Here is a 19,794-nt window from a genome sequence, read left to right on the forward strand (position 1 = left end):
AGGGGCCAATGGCTTAGAGAGGAGCCCGGAAAGGCAGCCCGCTGGCCATATAGGAGTTGCAGGCCCTCTCGCTGCCATCTCTGCTCACCGCTGTTCTGGCCTCTTGACTCCAGTGCTGAGGACTCCTGGGGGGCCTTCCTCCCCTAGCCTCAGAAGAGGGTCCTCGGCGGGGAGTGGGGGGCCTGGAGAGGGTCTGGCGCTGGAGGCCCCAATCTAGGGGAGGCCGGACATCGATGCGACTCAGGGGGGTATGGGGTCTGGCAGAAGGTGCTGCGTCTCCAGAGGAGGGCGGAGGTCTGCGTGCAGGAGCAGAACGGGGTCGGGGGAGGCTCAGAGGAGAGGGAGGACGAGAGAGCGGTGTGAACAGGCTGAGGAGAGGAGAGAAAAGGCGAACTGTGTCGACAAGAGCTCCCTCATCCCACCATCCATCAAGTCAGCCCCGAAGACGTGTCTCCCTTCATGTGTCTCCTTGTCCCTCTGGAGCGGACCCTCCTCTCGTAGCCAGATCCCGAACAATTTTCCTCTTTGTGATATCCCCTCCTTAGGACGACTCAACAGGCTCTAACCCCGCAAGCGTCCAGCAAGTCACACCCACCTTCGAGAAAGCGCTAAGCCACGCCCCTAACCAGTCCCAGCCCTGCCCTTCGGCCACGCCCTCAGAATGCCCTCGGAAGCTCAGCCCCGTAGAACCTTCTCATCCCAGTCTCCCTCGTCCCACTCACTCTGGGCTCCTCGTCCTCCGAATTCGGGGTCCAGATTGCAGGTCAGCCGTGGGGCTGGGAGTGAGCTGCCCGGGTCGGCCACGACCTCTGGAGAGCCGCGCCACCTCTGGTGATTCTGAGCCGCGCCCCTCTTCCGCGCCCCTGTTCACTTCTGGGGGACCACCGGGGCCGCCCGGGCCCTCCCCAGTCTGGGGCCGTGCAGATGACCTGGGTTGCCCACTAACGAATGGACACAGAAAAAGACATCACTCCTTTGAGTCTTATAACAGCCCTTACTCTCATTTCACCGACAAGGACACAGGGATCTACAAGGAAAAGGGGGGAGGTGGTACACTAGCAACCGTTGTCCCCATTTTGCAGATGGGGAAACTGAGGCCTGAGTAGTATATTGTGCAATGCCACAAGGCTCTCCAGGTCGCTGGGCCCAAACTATGGGTCTCTAGCCTGAACACTGGGGCAAGTAGACAGAGACCGCCTAGAGCCTTTCCTTTTTTTAATCTGACATTGTTTAGGTGGCAGCTTCAAGGGGTGGAGATGAACCGGACATGGAACAGCGGGACCGGTTCCAAATTGGGAAAGGAGTAGGTCAAGGCTGTATATTGTCACCCTGCTAATTTAACGTATATGCAGAGTACATCATGCGGAATGCCGGGCTGAATGAAGCACAAGCTGGACTCAAGATTGCCGGGAGAAATATCAATAACCTCAGATACGCAGATGACCCCACCCTTATGAAAGAAAGCGAAGAAGAATTAAAGAGCCTCTGAATGAAAGTGAAAGAGGAGAGTGAAAAAGTTGCCTTAAAATTCAACATTCAAAAAACTAAGATCGTGGCATCTGGTCCCATCACTTCATGACAAATAGATGGGGAAACAATGGAAACAGTAACAGACTTTATTTTGGGGGACTCCAAAATCACTGCAGATGGTGACTGCAGCCATGAAATTAAAAGACGCTTGCTCCTTGGAAGAAAAGCTATGACCAAACTAGACAGCATATTAAAAAGCAGAGACATTACTTGGCCGACAAAGATTCATCTAGCCAAAGCTGTGGTTTTTCCAGTAGTCATGTATGGATGTGAGAGTTGACTATAAAGAAAGCTGAGCACCAAAGAATTGATGCTTTTGAACTGTGGTGTTGGAAAAGACTCTTGAGAATCCCTTGGACTGCAAGGAGATCAAACCAGTCAATCCAAAGGAAATCAGTCCTGAATATTCATTGGAAGGACTGATGCTGAAGCTGAAACTCCAATACTTTGGCCACCTGATGCGAAGAACTGATTCACTGATGCTGGGAAAGATTGAAGGTGGGAGGAGAAGGGGACGACAGAGGATTAGATGGTTGGATGGCATCACCGACTCCATGGACATGAGTGTGAGCAAGCTCTGGGAGTTGGTGATGGACAGGAAAGCCTGGCATGTTGCAGTCCATGGGGTCGCAAAGAGTCGGACAGAACTGAGCGACTAAACTGAACCGAACTGAATACTGATGGACAAAGTGGCCGGCGGAGCTCACAGAGAGATACTTTTTGCCGATTGGAGATGAAGCTTCCTGGAGGTGGGACCTGAAGGGCGGAGTCGCCTTAGCTAGAAGACTAGTGATTGGACACTGAAGGTGTCAGGGTCTCAAGGGGAGGAGTTTGATTAGCTGGACCCAGATTGGAGGTATAGGGTCAGGGGCGTGGCCTAGACCTATACTCACCAATCGTCCCCCTCCGCTCGAGAGGCCCGGCCCAGCGCGCGTAGCCAGCCCCGCAGGTCCTCTAGCGTGTCAGCAGCCAGAACGTAGGTCCTCATGCCCGGGTGCTCTGCCTGCGAGAAGAGAGAGCTGGGGGACTGAGACATCGGGCCCTCTAAAAAGAAGGATGCCATGGACCCTGGTAAAGATCTTTTATCTCCAATAATGGATGCTGCATGCCTGTCCCCACGGCCCAGTGCCTTGGAGCCCACTGGGGATGGAGGGACTCACGGTGAAGGTGAAGCGCCGCCCTCGGGGAGCTCCTGGCCCATCTGGCCTGATACTGTAGCTGGGCAGCAGGACGCTTCCCAGGACGCTCTCCTCGCGGCTGTCTGCAAAAGAGAGGCTGGGATAACGGATCACACAGAGACCTGGAGGCCCAGAGACTCGAGGAAAGGGAGATGGGGGGGGGGGGCCCGCCCACCCCATGCCAGCTGGGGCACTGACCCTTGTAATAGAAGAGGCAATGGCCAGAGAGGACGAACCAGCGGCGTTTCCAGAGCCGGAGCCCGGAGCTGTCCTGGGGAGACAGAGTGGAAGTAGAGAGGGGAGGGGAAAAGGTGGAGATAGCGACACTTGGAAGCAAAGACCCACAGAAAAGGGAGGAGCAGAGACACATATGAGACGTAACAGATTCAGATGGAGAACTGGAAACCAGTGGGTTGCAGCTGAGGGGACATAGATTTTAGACACAGCGGGACCTGAGTATGACTCCTAACCCCAGCACTTTCACACTGTGCCCTTAAGCAAGTCATTTCTCCACTAGGAACCTTATGGTTTCTCATCTGTCATTTGGGGATTGAGAAAATTACAGCAAGACTGGGACAGAAAGATACTTTACCACACACTGGCAGCAGCTTTCTGTAGGATAGTAAGTGAAGTCACTTAGTTGTGTTCGACTCTTTGCAACCCCATGGACTCTAGCCTATCAGGTTCCCCCATCCATGGGATTTTCCAGGCAAGAGTACTGGAGTGGATTGCCGTTTCCTTCTTGGCCCATTTAATATGGCACGTGAGACGCAGAGAGGTCAGGTAGGTGCTGCTGAGCCATACTCTGCGTCCCCCCATTTCTTCTGCCAGAACTAATCCATCTCCAACCTTGTACTCCTCTTCTCTTCCATCCCTTCCCACAGGAGCAGCATGATCTTTTTAAATAATGTCTATTATATATATTTGTGTGTGTATATATATATGTATATATATATATATAAAGACCAGGGATTTCCCTGGTCTTAGTTGTGACAGTCCTGATCTTCATCCTGCCATGTGGGATTTTTAGTTGCACCGTGTAGGATTTAGTTCTCCGACCAGGCATGGAACCCGGGTCCCCAATTGGGAGTAAGGAGTCTTAGCCACTGGACCACCAGGCAAGTCCCCACTCATGATTCCTTAAATTTATAAATCAGATCATGTGAGTCCCCTGCTCAAAACAGAGATGACATCACAGTTAGAATAAATCTCAAATTCCTTACCCTAATTTGCTGCTTTACAAGGCATCTCCAACTCGGGTACACATAAGAATCACCAGCAGGGTTTATTAAAACACAGACCCCTGGGTCCCGCCCCCAGCGTTCTCCAGTCAGTAGATCTGGGGTGGGAGCTGACAATTTGCATTTCTAGAAAGTTCCCAGGTGATGCTGATACTGCTGGTCTGGGACCACTCTTAGAGAACCCTTCCCGGCCTCCTGTCGCTCCTCCTTTCTTTCACCTTGAAAGTGAAAAGTGAAGTTGCTCAGTCATGTCCGACTCTTTGTGACCCCATGGACTGTAGCCTACCAGGCTTCTCCGTCCATGGGATTTCCCAGGCAAGTGTACTGGAGTGGGTTGCCATTTCGCTCCAAACACCAAATTTTTGCCTGCTGCAGGATCCTTTGCTTTCAGATTCCCTCTGCTCCCCAGATCTTAACACAGTGGGATCCTTCTTGACATATAATTCTCAGCTCAAATATCATCTCCCCAGAGACACCTTCCCTGACCTACAATCAAACATAGCTCTCATCCTTCAACCACCTTCCAGCACATTTTCCTATGTTATTTCTTCCTGCTCCGTCACTAGGTCATGCTCAACTCTTTGCAACCCCATGGACTGTGGCCCGCCAGGCTCCTCTGTCCATGTGATTTCCCAGGTAAGAATACTGGAGTAGGTTGCCATTTCCTTCTCCGGGATTCTTCCCGACCTAGGAATTAAACCTGCATCTCCTTCATTGGCAGGCTGGTTCTTTACCACTGAGCCACTGGGGAAGCCTGTGTTATTTCTTCACAGCGCTTCATTTCCCACCATTGTAAATCATCGAATCTATTTTTATATATGTTAATTTATTATTCATCCCTGCCATCTTGGATGCAGCTAGATACTTGTTTGTTGTATTTACATGATATGTGCCCCAGGGCTTGGCACAGGGAAAATGTTCAAGAAGTAGTTATTGCAGGAATGAATGAGTTGACAGAATAAGGGAGGTAGCAGGGATCGGAAAAACAAATAAACATATTTGGAGATTTGGAAGGAGAGAAATGGTGGACAGCCAAGGGCACAGCCTCTGACATCACGTGGAGGGTCCTTTCCCTTGTCTCACTCACTCTACCTGTTTATGAAGCCAGCCTCGGATGTGCACAGGAAGGTTGGGGTCCCTTCTGAGCGCATTGCCCCGCTTGCCAAAGGCATGCACCTTGCTTACTGCCCGGGTGGACTTCTGAGGAGACAAGGAGGACAGAAGTGAACGCGGACTTGGGAAGGGATGCAGTGGGACCCAGGCAACCCAAGGCCCTCGCTCAGCTGTCTTTAGAAACCTGGTCAAGGAGGGAGCTGAGTTGGGGCATTAGAATTGTATGTGCATGGTGCAGAGTTGAGAGACTTTCCATGGGTGGATGGATGTGTCTGGAATCAAGGAAAAGGCCATTGACCACTAGGGAGGGGCTTGGGGAATAAAGGGTCCATTGCCAAGGAGAGCATGCCCTTAGCCACCAAAGCCAGAGATGGAGATCCAAAGCCTTTGGGATCTGAACCAGCAACATGGCTGAGTCCCTGGTGATGGGTCAGCTGCAATCAACGGACACCTTTGATTTGCCAGGGAATGGCATTCCATAGTGACCACATCCAGGTGGTGGTGCGAGCTCCAAATCCCACCATTCCAATAGATGCCACCTCCCCAACCCCCGTCCCCACAGATATCCCAGGTCAGATTCCCAAAGGATGCCCTTCCTTGGCAATGGTGCTGACGAAGGTCAGGATCAAGTCTACAGAATCTGAACTTGGGAAGCTGGAAATGAGTGAGGGGAGGGACTGGGGGACAAGAAAATGAATGTCACTGCTGAACTTTGGGCTGGGATGATGATTTGGGAGGCAAGTATCTTGGGCCCCACGAGGCCTTAAGGTCAGAGAAGGGTCTTTCCTTTATCAGATTTCAGAACTGGGGAGATGGGATGGCTAGAGACAGGATTTCTTAGTCCCTAATAAAAGTGGACAGTGAGTTCCTGGATGGGGAGGGGGGAGGTCATGGCTGGGGAGTGGCCTTATCCTAGCAACCAGAGTCAAGCAGGGTTGTTAGTCTGGCTTCAAATTAGGAAAATACCAAGGGGTGGGGACAGCTGGGAGTGCCTCTGAATTCCTAGCTTCGGCGGGTGGGCAAGTTGGGACCTTGCTAGGTCTGGCAGACCCCATTGCTAAAGATCTTTGCTCTTGACAACCGGAGTCCCTTGGGTGGCGCCGAAAGCAGGGCTTGGAAACAGGAGGATGGGGGAGCCCAGAGCACCCCCCGCTCCTTCCCAGCCCCACCAAGAAGTCGAACCTTGGTGCTCAGGCCACTGAGCGAGGAGATCGTGGAGGCACTGCTGGCCAGGCTGAGGCTGCTCCGAGGTCTGCCGTCCTCCATTGGGGGCTTGGGGAGAGAAAAAAGGGAGCTGTATGCGCCTCTCTCTGCAGATGACCCGGGTGGGGACAGAGACAGGGTCAGGGGCTTGCAGGTCGGAGGAGGCTGAGGAGAAAGAGCCTGTTGTTTGGAGCCTGGGGGGTGCTGGGGGAGGCCCCGGCCTGGGACCGCATACCAAGAGTGATGCCAAGAGAGGTGGGCGGCCCTGGCAGCTGTGGGGAGGGGTGGAGGGGAGTCATATGTAGCCCGGGACAGAGAATAGGGGCCCCTTTATTCTTGCCCCCCTGCCCTCTGGCCAGGAATTTGACCCTCTCTCTGCTCAGGAACCCCCCCATTCCCTGACTCTTTCCGGGGCTACCCCACCCCCACCCCCAGCTACCTGTCTCCTGCCCTCCCTCCCACATGCACCCCTAAAACATCCCTGCCAAGTCCCAGGACACCAAGAATGTGCACTCTGGCAGCTCCTTGCAGCCCAGCCAGGGGACTTACCGGCTCTGGGGTCCGGAGGGCAGAGAGCACGTGAGGGCAGCGTGGGTGCTGGGACACCCAGCCTCAGTCCCCCTCCTCGGCCGCCTCTCAGGGGCTGCCTCTCATAGCCCTCCGCCCTCACCTGCTCATCCACACCCTTTTTGTCTCTTTGTCTCTGATGGTGTCTCTTCCTCGGACGATCTCTCTTCCGCTTACCCTGTCTCTCTCTCCAGTCTCACCTTCTGTCTCCGCGTCTCTGGCTCTCCAATCTCTTGTCTCTCCCAGTCTCTCCCTCACTCCTTCTCTCCTCTGCAGCACCCCCACCCCGCATACCACTTTCTCTCCCAGTCTTTCTTGTTTCTGTCCAAATCTTTTTCTGGGACTCACGGAGTTCTCCTCTTTAAGTCTCCATCCCCTTTTCTCTCTCTCTCCCCCTCGCTGTCTCTCCCTGTCTCTCCCTCTCCCTTACAATCTCTTTCTCTTTCTCTCCGTGGCCCTCCACGACCGCTGTTTCCTCCTCTCCCGGATTCCCCTTCTCACTTTCTCTCTTCCTCGCTCGCCCAGTTTCTCTTTCCTCTCTGCGGGTCCTTCCCTCCCTCTGCCAGCCGCCCACGCGCCTGTCTCCCCTCCCAATCCCAGCTGACCCCGCCCCTCTTGGCCTCCCCACCGCAGCCTGACCTCTGGCTCAGCTGCCCCCGCAGCCGAGGGGAGGGGTTGGGGGCGATTTCTAGCCCCCTCCCCGACCCCTAGATCCCTGCTGGACTGCAGCCTGGGCCACCGGGATCCCATAAAAGCTGAAGCTAGAATTCCTAAATATTTGGCGAGTAGGAACTGGGCCTGGACTCCAGGGCCTCAGTGGGTTGGTCGCTGTCAGGGGCCTGGGTCACTGGCGAGCCCTGAATGGAGATCACTGGGATCTTGGAAGGGGCGGGGGCTCAGACTCCTGAACACTTGGAAAGATGTGATCTAGGATTCAGGACTGCTGGGCTGTGAATGGAGCTGGGATCTGCAAGGGTGGCTTTAAGTGGACGGGTCCAAGTGTGCCAGCGAGGAGGAGGGGCCCAGATTCCTGAGCGAGCAGGGTCAAGTGGCCAGGGTCAATGTCCACCTTGGACTCAGATGAGAATTCCATTCTAGACTGAGGATGACCCCTTCAGGAGGGAAACCTGAGTCCTGAGCATATTTTGAAGAACATGATTATGGGGTGGGGGGTGGAGGGCGTGAGTGGGGGGGGGGAGGCGGTGCGGGGAGGACTGGAACTGTGTTCCTGGGCCTGGAACTTGTGGCAGAAGACTCACCCCCACTCCCATGAGGTTCCGTTGGTGCTTCACAGCCAGAATTTCAGTTTGTGTAAGCAGAGGTTTTTTGTTTTGTTTTGTTTCTATAAATTTGAAGGAAGTGAAACCTACGAGTGGAGACTTGTGCCCGAGACAGGGAAGGGGTCTGAATTTTTGGTTAGGTATCCCCTCACCACGGTAAAGAATCTGCCTGCAATTCAGGAGACCTGGGTTCAATCCCGGGATCAGGAAGATCCCCTGGAGAAGAGAATGGCTATCCACTCCAGTATTCTTGCCTGGAGAATTCCAGGGACAGAAGAGCCTGGCTGGCTACGGTCCATGGGGTCGCAAAGAATCGGGTACAACTGAGACTAACACCTTCACTTTCACCACGTATTTGTTGAGCACCTGCTATGTGCCAGGCAGTGAGCAAAGCAAAGTGCCTGCCTTCAAGGGGCTTATACATTCTGTCTCTTTTGCAATGAATCCAGACTCTGCAAGTGATTTCATTCCCAAGCCTCAGTTTCCCCATCTGTGATATGGGAACAATAATACTTTCCCACACCAGGTAGGAAGCCGAACAGATGGAAAGTGGGAGACTCTAGACGGGGGCCTGGTCTTAGATTAGAGGCGAGGCGTTTGCCTGGAACAAGGGTTAAAAGAGCTCCCTTTCTGCTTCAGCAGTTCACGCGCTTGAGTGATAGCTCGCTCGCTTGGGGCGTGGCCACGCTTGGAAACACCGCTGCCGCGTGACGTCACAAAGCCTGGAATCTCCGCGAGAAGTCCAACCTTGTTTTCAGTTCCCTTCCCTCACGTTTACGTTTCGAAACCCCGCCTCCCCTCTGACGTCAGCACGTCCGGCTGCCTTGGTCCATAAAAGCGCTGAGGGTAGCGTCACCTCTCCGTGAAGTTTCCGGCCTGGATGTATTTGTATGTTTCCCTGGACGATCGTACGCGTCTTTGTCGCGACAGCGCTTGCAGCAGCCGGTGACAACTTGAGTCCTCGAGCCCGACGCCGAAGGGCGAGATGAAAGCGCTGACCTCCCGAGCCGTCCGAACCTGCGATCTCTCGTGGCAACCTCAGCCGGCACTCCTGCCTCCAGGTTGACGCGCAGTCCAGAGCTGGTGAGTTGAGGGGATCGGAACACCTAGGTTCCGAGGGGTTGGGGGCTGGGACCGGACTTCTGGCCAGTTAGGAGGCGGGAGCTCAGACTTCTGAGTTCCGGTGGGTATTAAGGAAGGCCTGGGAACCTGAGGGGTTCTGGAGGGGTGGGAGGAACCCCAGGGTTCCGACTTAGGAAGCAGAAAGAATTGGAAACTTGGGAGTCCTGAGGCAGACGGAGGAGGGGTCTGGGAGCCAGACTCGTGGGTCCCCAGAAAAGTAACCATCTAGGGATCGGAATTTTTGAGTTTCCAAGGCGGGGGTGGGTGACGGGGGCTGATTTGTCAGCCCTCAGGAGGTTGAGAGAAGCAAGGACTAGGACTTTGTCCCCAAGAGAAGCAAGTAGAGGACCTGCGTTTTGACTTCCTGGGACTAGGACTTATGGGTTTGAGAGCAGATGGGGCTGGGGGCTTGTTGACTAAGGGAAGGAGAACAGGGGACTCCTGGGTTTTGAGAGAAGAGGTGGGGAAACAAAGGTCGGAGATGGGAGTGGCTGGGATCAGAAAGGAATGTGGGGCAGGAACTCCTGCGTTGCTATTTGTGTTACTATTTCCGTTGCTATGACTCAAGGTCATCCTCTGATGCTATTCCCTTAAATGGCTTCTAAACTTGACCCCTTTTTTCCCTCCCTTTTCCCCAGCCCAGACAGATGGCTCCAGGCCAAATGCCCCATCAGCCTGCCCACTGGAGAGGTACCCACCCCTTCTTCCTCCTGTCCCCACTGATGGGCCTTCTCAGCCGGGCGTGGAGCCTCCTGAGGGGCCCAGGACCTCCAGAGCCCTGGCTAGTGGAAGCAGTAACCAAAGCAGATCAGGGAGGAGCTGGCCTGGAGGATGAAGCAAAGGCTTCTCTGGCCACCTACCATGCCCCCTGGGGCAGGCGCCCTCAAGAGGAGACCGAAGACAGTGGAGCGGCTGAGGAGGACGGAGAAGCCTCCCCGGGGGCCTACCCTGACCTGGAAGCCGAGCGCTCTCTTCCCGAAGTCTGGGGACTTTCAGATGATGATGATGAAAAGTATGGTGGGGAAGAAGCAACTGGTGTCCCTGGAGAGCAGGAAGAATTTATGGATGGCCAGCCTGCTCCCCTGTCCCTCAGCCTTCTGATGAGATCTCTGCTGGACCTTCCTGGGGAGCAGGAATCTAAGGAAGAAGCGGTTACTGGAGGTAAAGAAGTGACCGCGTTCTCTTTTCCTCTGTCACATTGGGAGTGTTGCCCAGGGGAGGAGGAAGAAGAGGAGGAGGAGAATGGAGAAGCCATTAGGGTGTGCGGCCCGGTAAATGGAGCCACAGAAGGAAGAACAGAGACTGAAGCAGCCACGAAGACCTCCATGTCCCCCTCATCTGTAGGCTCCCACCTCAGGGCCTGGGAATGTTGTTTGGGAGAGGAGCCTGAGGAGGAGGAGAAGGACAAACAGGCTGAGAAAGGAGATGCTGACCCAGGGCCACACTCCGCAAGTCTAGCCCAGAGGCCCTCGCTCAGGACCTGGCAGCATCCATCCAGTGTGATCACAGAGGAGGAGGAGGACAGTGATTCAGAGGAAACGGGGGCTTCCTCTTCTGTCCCAGCCACAAGTGCCTTCCTGAGCGCCTGGGTGTATCGACCAGGAGAAGACACAGAGGACAGGAGGAAGAGGAGGACTGTGATTCAGAAGCAACTGAAGATGAGGGAGAAGCCGAGGCCTCCTCTTCAATCCCACCCACAAGTGCCTTCCTGAGTGCCTGGGTGTATCAGCCAGGAGAAGACACGGAGGAAGAGGAGGACTGTGATTCAGAAGCAACTGAAGATGAGGGAGAAGCCGAGGCCTCCTCTTCAATCCCACCCACAAGTGCCTTCCTGAGTGCCTGGGTGTATCAGCCAGGAGAAGACACGGAGGACTGTGATTCAGAAGCAACTGAAGATGAGGGAGAAGCCGAGGCCTCCTCTTCAATCCCACCCACAAGTGCCTTCCTGAGTGCCTGGGTGTATCAACCAGGAGAAGACACAGAGGAAGAAAATGAGCATGAGGATGAAGATGATGAATCAGGAGCAGCTGACTTGGGACCCAGCCCCTCCCTTCAGACCCAGAGTGCCCTCCTCAGGGACCAGATTTATCAGCCTGGAGAGAAAACAGACAGAGGGGAAGCTGCTGAGAAGTGGGGAGAAGCTGAGCCCTGCCCCTTCCAAGTGGCCATCTATCTACCTGGAGAGAAGCCCCCTCTTCCCTGGGCTCCTCCTCGGCTGCCCCTCCGACTACAAAGACGGCTCAAGTCTGCACAAACCCCCACCAGGCATCCGGACCTTGAACCTCTCCCAAAGACCAGAAAGGTGGGTACTGAGAACTTAGATCCTTGAGGTTAGGGAGGAGAGGGCTGGGAGCTGGCACTCCTGGGTCTGGGGACCAAAGGACTGGAGGCCCCGACTCCTGGCTCCTCCGTGTTGCAGAGGGTTGCATGTGAGCTCCATTGGTAGGGCTGTGTTCACGTTAATGCAATCCTTTGCAAGAGGCTGGCCCCTGTGGGAGGAAGGAGCCTCTGAGCTCATGTCAACCCCAGGGCCCCACCTCTACCTTCAGTGAGTCAGCTGGGGAATCTCTTGGCAGGCGAGATAACAAACCAGATGACAAGCGTTGTTGTGCAACTCATTTTTCTTTTGTTTCTCTTTCTCCCCACCTCCCCACCTGCTGCCCTTTGTATCTCGTGTGTGTATGTGTGTGTCTTCCATGTCTGTGCCCGTCCATCTCCAGGTGCGCTTCTCTGAGAAGGTCTCCGTCCATCCCCTGGTTGTCTGGGCAGGACCGGCCCAGGCCGCCCGCAGAGGCCCCTGGGAGCAATTTGCCCGGGATCGAAGCCGCTTCGCCCGACGTATCGCCCAGGTCCAAGAGGAGCTGGGTCCCTACCTCACCCCTGCTGCCCGGGCCAGGGCCTGGGCACGTCTCGGGAACCCTCCCACTTCCCTGGCCACCGTCCCTGCCCCTACCTGGACCTCACCGATGTCCCCCATCCAGGCCACGCCCTTGAGCCACGCTCTGGCCCCTCCCTCCCCTCCATGTGTGTCTCCTAGCCTAGACCTCAGTGGGAGGCGTGGCTAATGTGCAGTAGTTTTTGTGTTAACTATTTATTTATTTGAATGTTAGTTTACATAATGAATAAAGCTTTTTGTAGTAAGCAGCGTCTCTGTGTGTGTCTGAACTGACAGCATCCACTACTCCTCAGTCCCCAAGACAGTTGAGGGGGGAATACATAAAGGCCACACGTCCATGGAGGATAAACTACATTTCCCATCATCCGTTGAATCTGCCTCTTCCCATCCTGAGGCTTCTTTTGAACTAAAGACTGGTGGGTTTTGTCGGGGTGTTTGTTTTTTTTTTTTTGCTTCTGCCTACATTTTATTAAACCTAGGAAAGTTTTCTCCCCAAAGGGTCTGGGAGCTGAACTCACTAATTCCTAAAAAAGGGTTAAGCTCCAGTTTTCTGTGTGCTCCTGAAATAGACTTATCCTCCCTACTGGCAGATGTGGTGAGTTCCCCAAGGCTTTTACACTTACAAATGTATCTGATTTCACATTTATAAATCCTATGTCCATAAACTGTTTCCTTACCTGTAAAATGCGGCTAACAACTGCGCATACCTTATGAGTTTATAAGATCCCCAAATAAGTCATAATTAAAACAATGTTAAATAACATGTTAAGTGTTGGCTACTACTGTAACTATTCTTTCACCCACACATGCATGTCTTCAATTACCCATCCTACTTACTGCTCCAACTTAAAAAACTGCTCAGCAGTTCAAACAAGAGTGCTCCAAATGTCCTGCACCTGGTCCAGCCTCATACCCTGCCCCTCCCCACTGGTTCCCCAGGCTGATGCTACACCACCCTCTCATTCGGAAAACCACCAACGTCCCTCCCACCTTTGTATGAGCTACTGCCTGATGTGCCCGTCCCTGACCTCTCTGGCTCAGCTAGTTCCTTGTGGTTATTCAAATGTAGCATAAAAGTATATATATTTTAGAGCTGCCTTGCTCTGACCCAGCCCTTATATTTTCCTCCTTTATAGTAGGCGAGCCTTTTAAAAAGACCCATCCCCCATGATCGGACTATGATTTCAGGAGAGCAAGTGTTGCCCAACAGCCCACTCCCTAGAGCACAGAACGGGGCGCCCAGGCGCCATCTAGTAAGTATTGGTTATTAGTAAATTCATGTAAAAGAAGGCATGTTGAGGCCCTTTCTTTAAGTGAGCAGGCACAGAAGCTGATGAGAGTTATTTATTGAATTTACTCACATGCCAGCTTCCCATCGAAACTGGACAAGCAGATGGCAAAGGCTTGGAGTGGGCAAAGTGGGAAGCGGAAGTCCATGGTGAACGTGTCTGGGGCTATACGACCAAACTGGAGCACGAGGTAGTCAGCTGAAGAGGAAGTCAGGAACTGAGGCTGTGTTAGTTCCCTGCCGCGGGCCTCTGAGCCGCGAGAACTACGACTCCCGAGAGGCTGTGCGGCGCCCTTATTCCGCCCAGAATCCCGGAAGCGTGTTTACATGGCCCTCTGCCGAGTAAACTACACTTCCCAATAGGCTTTGCAATAGCGTGGAGTCTGCCCTCCCTACAAAAACGCTCAAGTGCTAATGGGAGTATTTCTCCTCCTGCCCCCTTGCCAAGGTAAATAGGTTCCTAGCAGCTCACGGTCATCCGGATGAACGATCTGGAAGTTCTTGACCGAGGCCCGCGTGACCCGACCATGAAAATTGAGCACGTAGGCGCCGCTCTTGTCGTTCCACGATGGGGGTTTATTTCGCAGCAGGACCAGGCCCTGCCTGGCTCCCCGTTGGAGGCGACTCAGGAGCGATTCTTGTTCCTAAAGAGTAAAGTAGGGGGCGTGGTTAGCCAACTACCAACCAGCTTTTTTCCTCCGAACGCAGAATTTTGAGTCCCTAGTTTTCCCTTCCTAAGGCATATAAATCTGACAAAATCCTCCCGGCTTATGTGACCTTATGTAACCCATCGGCCCCCTCTCCTCTTAGCACCTATGGCCGGTCCCCCAGACCTTCCTCCTCCACTGACCCAGAGATTCTCAAGTTTGGTGGACTCACATTTTGTGGCTGGACACACATTCTCTGGTTCTGGGCGTTGATTTCCGGAATAACAACATTCATTTTCCGGGGCCCTCGGAATCCCAAGACGTTGGTCTCCTGAGGGTGGTATGCTCCATTTGGCCTGCTTCTTTCTCCCTCCCCACCGTTCTACTCCTCTCTCTCATCTCCCCGAACACTCACATAACATACAGCCGCCAGCTCCTCCCTGATCCGAGCAGTCTCCGGGAAAAAATGTTTCCTTTCCGGATTCACCCCATTGTCGAAGATGCTGAACTTGGTGCCCAAGACATTAGATCTGCTCCAGAAGGGAAGTGGTCAGAATAAAAACAATAATTATTCCTGTTTTGCCGTACATTAACTGCTTTCCTATGTCATCTCATCAAGTCTTTCGATCCATCCTCTTATGTAAGACTCATCTTCCATGTACCAGTCCCAGGTCCCTCTCTTCCTTTGGGGAGGATTTTTAGGCTCCTGCCTTGAGGCTTTAGCAACACTCTTCCTCTAAGACAGAACTCACACATACCAACCCTCTTCTGTCACAGGAACTTAGGAATCCCAGCTCACTGCCGCTCAAGAAATCAAATGTCTTTAATGCCAGCCATGCCTCCAAAGTCTTCAGTTCTATCCCCAACCACCCTGGAGTTATAACTTGAAGGACTACATAACCCATCAGTCCCTAAGAGAAAAAGTTCTAGAGCAGGTGGAACTTGTACCCTTGGACCGCTGGGAAGTGTAGTTCAATCGTCCCCTTCCTCCCACCCCTTGCCACCTGTTTAGCACACACATCAGGACTCTGCCCACCTGACTTTGCCCACAAAATTGTCCCCATCCCGAGACAGGTCTGTAGGGTCCAGAGAGATGAGGTAATTAGAGGTTGTGCTCCTTTTCCTCTTGCGCCCCGCCAGAAGGAAGTGCTGTGGATGTGATAAATAGCCCATTAGAATCGACTTCTGATACTTGGCTAGAGCTAGGGGCCCAAAGACCGGGTCTTCCCTGGTAGCAGTGGTGCTAGTGGTAAAGAAGCGACCTGCCAATGCAGGAGACCTTAGAGATGTGGGTTCGATCCCTGGGTCAGGAAGATCCCCTGGAGGAGGTATGGCAACCCACTCCAATATTCTTGCCTGGAGAATCCCATGGACAGAGGAGCCTGGTGGGCTACTATCCATAGGGTCACAGAGTCGAAAAGGATTGAAGCGACTTAGCGTGTACACAGGGGTCCAAAAACAAGGAAATACCATGTCCCAAGACAGAGGAAAGGGTTATAGAGCAATAAGTGTCCTAAGGCTTGCTGGAGAGGAAAGGTAATCAGTCCTGAACATTCACTGAAAGGACTGATGCTGAAGCTGAAAGTCTTTAATACTTTGACCACCTAATGCAAAGGTCTTCTTCATTGGAAAAGACCCTGATGCTTGGAAAGACTGAAGGCGGGAGAAGGGGATGACAGAGGATGAGATGGTTGGATGGCATCATGACTCAGTGGACATGAGTCTGAGTAAGCTCTGGGAGTTAGTGGACAGGGAAGTCTGCCATGCTGAAGTCCATGGGGTCACAGAGTCGAAAATGACTGAGCAACTGAACTGAGGCTTGCTGGTAGATGCAGGAAGTCAGCTGGGTCCCGAAAAGGGAGCCTCATTTCACATCTTAATATCTCCCCCTACTCCTTCGGATATTGGGCCCAGGGCTGAGGGAAAGCCAAGGCAGGGGGCGAACTTGCCTGGCAGGCAGGGCCTGGCTTTAGAATAGGGAAGGGCCTCACTTGGAACATTACAGCAGGACTTTAGTGTTTCATCTGTAAAAACCCAGTCTGGCACTGAGTAGGGGAAAAGTTTCTTTCTGGGGGAGAATGAATAATTGAGAGGCGGTCACACGTGAGACAGAAATGACCTGAGAGGGGCATAGCTTGGCTATCAATGGAAAATCCACGAAGGGAGAAGCTTAGCTCCTGAGAGGGGCTGGGGCTGTCTCAGGATTGGGTGGGACTAGGGCCTAGATTTGGATCAAGTGAGAAGTGAAAGTCGCTCAGCCGTGTCCAACTCTGTGACTCCATGGACTATACAGTCCATGGAATTCTCCAGGCCAGAATACTGGAGCGGGTAGCCGTTCCCTTCTCCAGGGGATCTTCCCGACCCAGGAATCCAACCGGGGTTTCCTGCATTGCAGGCGGATCCTTTACCAGCTTAGCTACCAGGTAAGCCCCAACAAAAGGTGGCCGATATCTGGAGGGTCTGTAAGGGGTGGGGTTTGGGACTCTGAGGGGGCGTGGCCTACCTGTGAGCAAGGCCAGCTCTATTTGAAAGTGGACAACCCTGGGTTATGGGATGGGGAGGGCCTATGCCACTGGGCTCTGAGTATAAAGGAGCCCAGTTCTCTGAAGGGCAGGGCCTGGCGTTGGAGCTGATTAGTCCTAGCTCAATGAAGAGCAAGGCCTCGATTCGCCTAAGTCAGTCTTGACCTCACTCAGACCCTGCGAGGTGGGACTTGTTTCCAAGCTGCCAGACCACACCTTCCGGCCGTCGGCTGCCTCCAGGTAGAGATAGTAGAAAGGGAACATGCCCTTGTCTACACCGCTCTTGTCGCGGCTGATGCAACACTGCACCATGCAACCGCGCATCGCTGGCCGCAGCACATATGCTTTCATGTCTTCGCCCAGCCGAGGGCCTGGGGCGCAGGGAGGCGTGTGGGGCGAGCTCCCCACATCGCCGCTGCCCACACCGTGTGCGCCCTCGGACACCACTTCGACGCCCGTCTCTGGGGATTTCCTCATGGTAAACTCCGGCTCCTCCTTCTTCTCTTCCAGGTCTTCACCCTGGCCCACGCACCAAATTCAAGTTCAGAGAGAGCAGACTCGACCTCCTCAGCCGGCTCACCCTCCCCCGCTCGCCGCTATGCCAACTAGTGATTGGCCATCCCAGCTCAGGGTTACGCTGTCTCTCGACCAAGTTTCTGTCTATTGGTCAAATATCTCAGCTGCCTGCTGATTGGCCAGTACGGTTCAATGCCCAAGATCAAACCCCAAGATCGCTTCATTTGTTGATTGGCCAGTAACATTAGCCACACCCATTTCACCTACCGATTGGAGAATCCTGTTGAAAGCACTGCCCATTCCTTTAATACCCGTGTTCACAGGGTCTATATATTAACATATAATACCGCCCAGATCTTCTCAACTGAAACTATCTCGATTTCATTCATACCAAAATGAGTGCCACCTGGCCCTTTCCTATCACTATTTCACCCTCTCCAAAGCTCACTGCCTTTTGGTGGGCTGGGTTTTAAGGCATAGGCTCACATCAGTTCTGATCCTCTAGGTTGAAAATAAATGGTACACACAAAGAACTTCCGCTAGCCCAAACATAACAGGTTCCACCCACCAGTAAAAAGGGCCCTTGATTGGGCTGCAGAATTTTAGCGCCCCGCGAGCCTGAGACTAGCCCTCCTCCTCCTATATCTTTATTGGCTGTGCCACCTCCCACCTTGTTGGAGGCCAAGTCTCCAAGGCCACCGTCACCATCCATTCCAGGGCTTGATCTGGCACTGGGCACTTCGTATTCATTTCCAACATCCTGTAATTTGCTCTCGTCCTCAGCACTGGCGCCTAAAGGTTAGAAAAAGCCCTGAAAAGACTGAACTCAGGACACCTGGATCCCAGGAGCTTGGGACAAGGTCATCAGTGCTGGCTGGAGAAGGTCAGAACTCCCAGGTTTCCGACTCCTACTTATTTATCATCAACTTCACTTGCCGGATCCTCCTCCTCCCCTATGTGCACAGGAGTCTATACAAGTTGAGAAGTCTGTGACTGCCCTGGATCTAAGGACAGGGAGGGATTAGAGTCCTGTCTTTCCTTTGTCCCAGAGAGAGCATCCGGGAGACTGGGGAACTAAAATGGGAGGAGGGAGCAAATTTGGGGTTATAACTCAGAGTCCTGTTATTGAAATCACTGGTCAAGTCATGAGAATAAAAGGAAATGTCCCTACCATTGAATATTATAAAGAAAAAGGAATGAAATACTGATAATGCTACAAAATAGATAAACATTGAAGCAAGCAAAAGAAGCCAATCACAAGAGATTATATACTGTATTATTCTATATATGAAGTGTCTAAAGAGACACAATTTAAAATAGTAGTACTTAGGTCTGGGAGAAATGGGGGGTGGGGCAGTGACTGATAAAATGTATAGGGTTTTCTTTTGTGGGTAATGATTAATTAATAGTCTAGAATTCATTATGGTGTGTGTTGCACATCTCGGTAAATACACTGAAAACCATGGAATTGTAAATTTTTAAATGAGTGAATTGGTATAATATGTGAAATATATCTCAACAGAGCTATTACAGAAAAGGGGGAGGAAGTGCCACATGGACCAGTGGACCAGATTTCACCCGGTGTCACAGAAATTACCAGATCGTTGGTGGGCTGGCCAACCTTTGCGCGACAGAAGAGTCCCCGGAGGCTCTTCACAAGGAGGCGGCGAGGCAGGAACATCCTCCACGGAGACTTCCTCCAACTCCAGATCAGAGCTGCCTGGTAGTCAAGAAAGGGAGGAGAACTGGAGACGGGGATTTCTGAATACCAGGGAAGGAAGAGGGCTGGAGATGCAGATTCCTGGGTATTGGAGGAGAAGGTTCATGACCTGGACTCCTTGCGGTGAAGCATATCCGGGCCCGCGGGGGTCCTTTGGAGACAGCAATGACTGAGTGGTTCTAGACTCCTGAGTTCTAGGGGGAGTGGAGTTCCGGGGTATCAACCGCCCAAGGATTTGAGATTACCTGCTTCTGTCGGCAGTAACAGAGGGTCACGCTCGCCACTGCCATCTCCACCGCAGCTCACGGTGCCCAGGATACCGTGGGATTCAGTGCACAAATGCGCCTCTGGCACATTCTCCTGAAGGAAAGGATTCCTGGGGCCTGGGAGGGGTTCTGGGAGAAGGTGTGGCAAGGCCCATTAACACGAAGCACAAAATCCTGGTCCTCTGAGAAGATCCGCCTCCTCGCTGGTCTCCCAAACCTCGTCCCAGATTGACTACCCAAACCCTCGAGACCAACTCAGAACCCGAACCCCAAGACTCAAACAAGCACAGCCCTACCACTAAACTGTCGCGATTCCGTGTGTAAACAATCCCACGCGGACTCTCCAATAAATCGGCTTTAAATTGCCCAGGCCTGGCCCCGGGGCTTTGCCTACTTCAGCCCTCCGGTTTCTTCGGAGCTGCGTCCCAGCGCTTTTCCAGGCACCTCCCCCAACTCTCCCAAGCCCACGAGTTCCACGACTCCTTAGACCCCGTCCCCACCCGCACTCTCTGGGCGGTCCTCGGCTCTCCCAGGCTCCACCCTAGCCGAATCCCAGAACTCTTTCGGGGCCCGCCTCTACTAGCACCGTACCCCGTACTCCCCGAACTCTCACAGGCCCCGCCCACGGATCATCAGGCCCCGCCCCCGCGCTCTAACAAAGCGCCGCCACCCTCCACGAGCTCCGCCAGGCTCCTCCCCTCTAGG

At 53.3% G+C, this 19,794-nt stretch overlaps 3 protein-coding genes across 11 annotated transcripts in view; 1 reads left to right on the forward strand and 2 right to left on the reverse strand.

Annotated features, from left to right (window-relative positions):
- Positions 1 to 7,400, reverse strand: part of PLEKHA4 (pleckstrin homology domain containing A4) — a 24,751-nt gene extending 17,351 nt beyond the window's left edge. Inside the window, exons 1-9 of one of the 4 annotated variants that reach the window (XM_043435360.1) lie at positions 6,936 to 7,397; positions 6,815 to 6,819; positions 6,245 to 6,334; positions 5,042 to 5,149; positions 2,907 to 2,979; positions 2,691 to 2,791; positions 2,424 to 2,533; positions 723 to 941; positions 89 to 368 (exon numbers count right to left, since the gene is read on the reverse strand). In XM_043435360.1, coding sequence (XP_043291295.1) covers positions 89 to 368; positions 723 to 941; positions 2,424 to 2,533; positions 2,691 to 2,791; positions 2,907 to 2,979; positions 5,042 to 5,149; positions 6,245 to 6,328 — 975 coding nt within the window. In that variant the 5' untranslated portion in view covers positions 6,329 to 6,334; positions 6,815 to 6,819; positions 6,936 to 7,397. Of the gene's footprint in view, positions 1 to 88; positions 369 to 722; positions 942 to 2,423; positions 2,534 to 2,690; positions 2,792 to 2,906; positions 2,980 to 5,041; positions 5,150 to 6,244; positions 6,335 to 6,814 lie in introns of those variants that run through there. The other 3 variants (XM_043435361.1, XM_043435362.1, XM_043435363.1) reach the window with 3 other exon arrangements.
- Positions 7,401 to 8,940: 1,540 nt separating this feature from the next.
- On the forward strand, positions 8,941 to 12,375 carry PPP1R15A (protein phosphatase 1 regulatory subunit 15A). The gene is given in 4 exon segments (XM_043435364.1): positions 8,941 to 9,195; positions 9,873 to 10,851; positions 10,854 to 11,536; positions 11,955 to 12,375. Coding segments are annotated over 3 exon segments (1,998 nt in total). The 5' UTR covers positions 8,941 to 9,195; positions 9,873 to 9,881; the 3' UTR covers positions 12,300 to 12,375.
- Positions 12,376 to 13,459: 1,084 nt separating this feature from the next.
- The window catches only part of TULP2 (TUB like protein 2), a 61,950-nt gene continuing 55,615 nt past the window's right edge, over positions 13,460 to 19,794 (reverse strand). For 5 of the 6 annotated variants that reach the window (XM_043436757.1, XM_043436756.1, XM_043436753.1 and 2 more), the window contains 9 exons: positions 19,069 to 19,218; positions 18,701 to 18,823; positions 17,774 to 17,895; positions 16,804 to 17,106; positions 15,102 to 15,214; positions 14,481 to 14,595; positions 14,298 to 14,396; positions 13,891 to 14,062; positions 13,460 to 13,617 (listed from right to left, as the gene is read on the reverse strand). In XM_043436757.1, coding sequence (XP_043292692.1) covers positions 13,484 to 13,617; positions 13,891 to 14,062; positions 14,298 to 14,396; positions 14,481 to 14,595; positions 15,102 to 15,214; positions 16,804 to 17,106; positions 17,774 to 17,895; positions 18,701 to 18,823; positions 19,069 to 19,218 — 1,331 coding nt within the window. In that variant the 3' untranslated portion in view covers positions 13,460 to 13,483. The remainder of the gene's footprint in view (positions 13,618 to 13,890; positions 14,063 to 14,297; positions 14,397 to 14,480; positions 14,596 to 15,101; positions 15,215 to 16,803; positions 17,107 to 17,773; positions 17,896 to 18,700; positions 18,824 to 19,068; positions 19,219 to 19,794) is intronic. The other variant, XM_043436754.1, reaches the window with a different exon arrangement.

This window comes from Cervus canadensis, chromosome 18 (assembly GCF_019320065.1).
Source record: "Cervus canadensis isolate Bull #8, Minnesota chromosome 18, ASM1932006v1, whole genome shotgun sequence".
NCBI classification, from domain to species: Eukaryota; Metazoa; Chordata; class Mammalia; order Artiodactyla; family Cervidae; genus Cervus; species Cervus canadensis.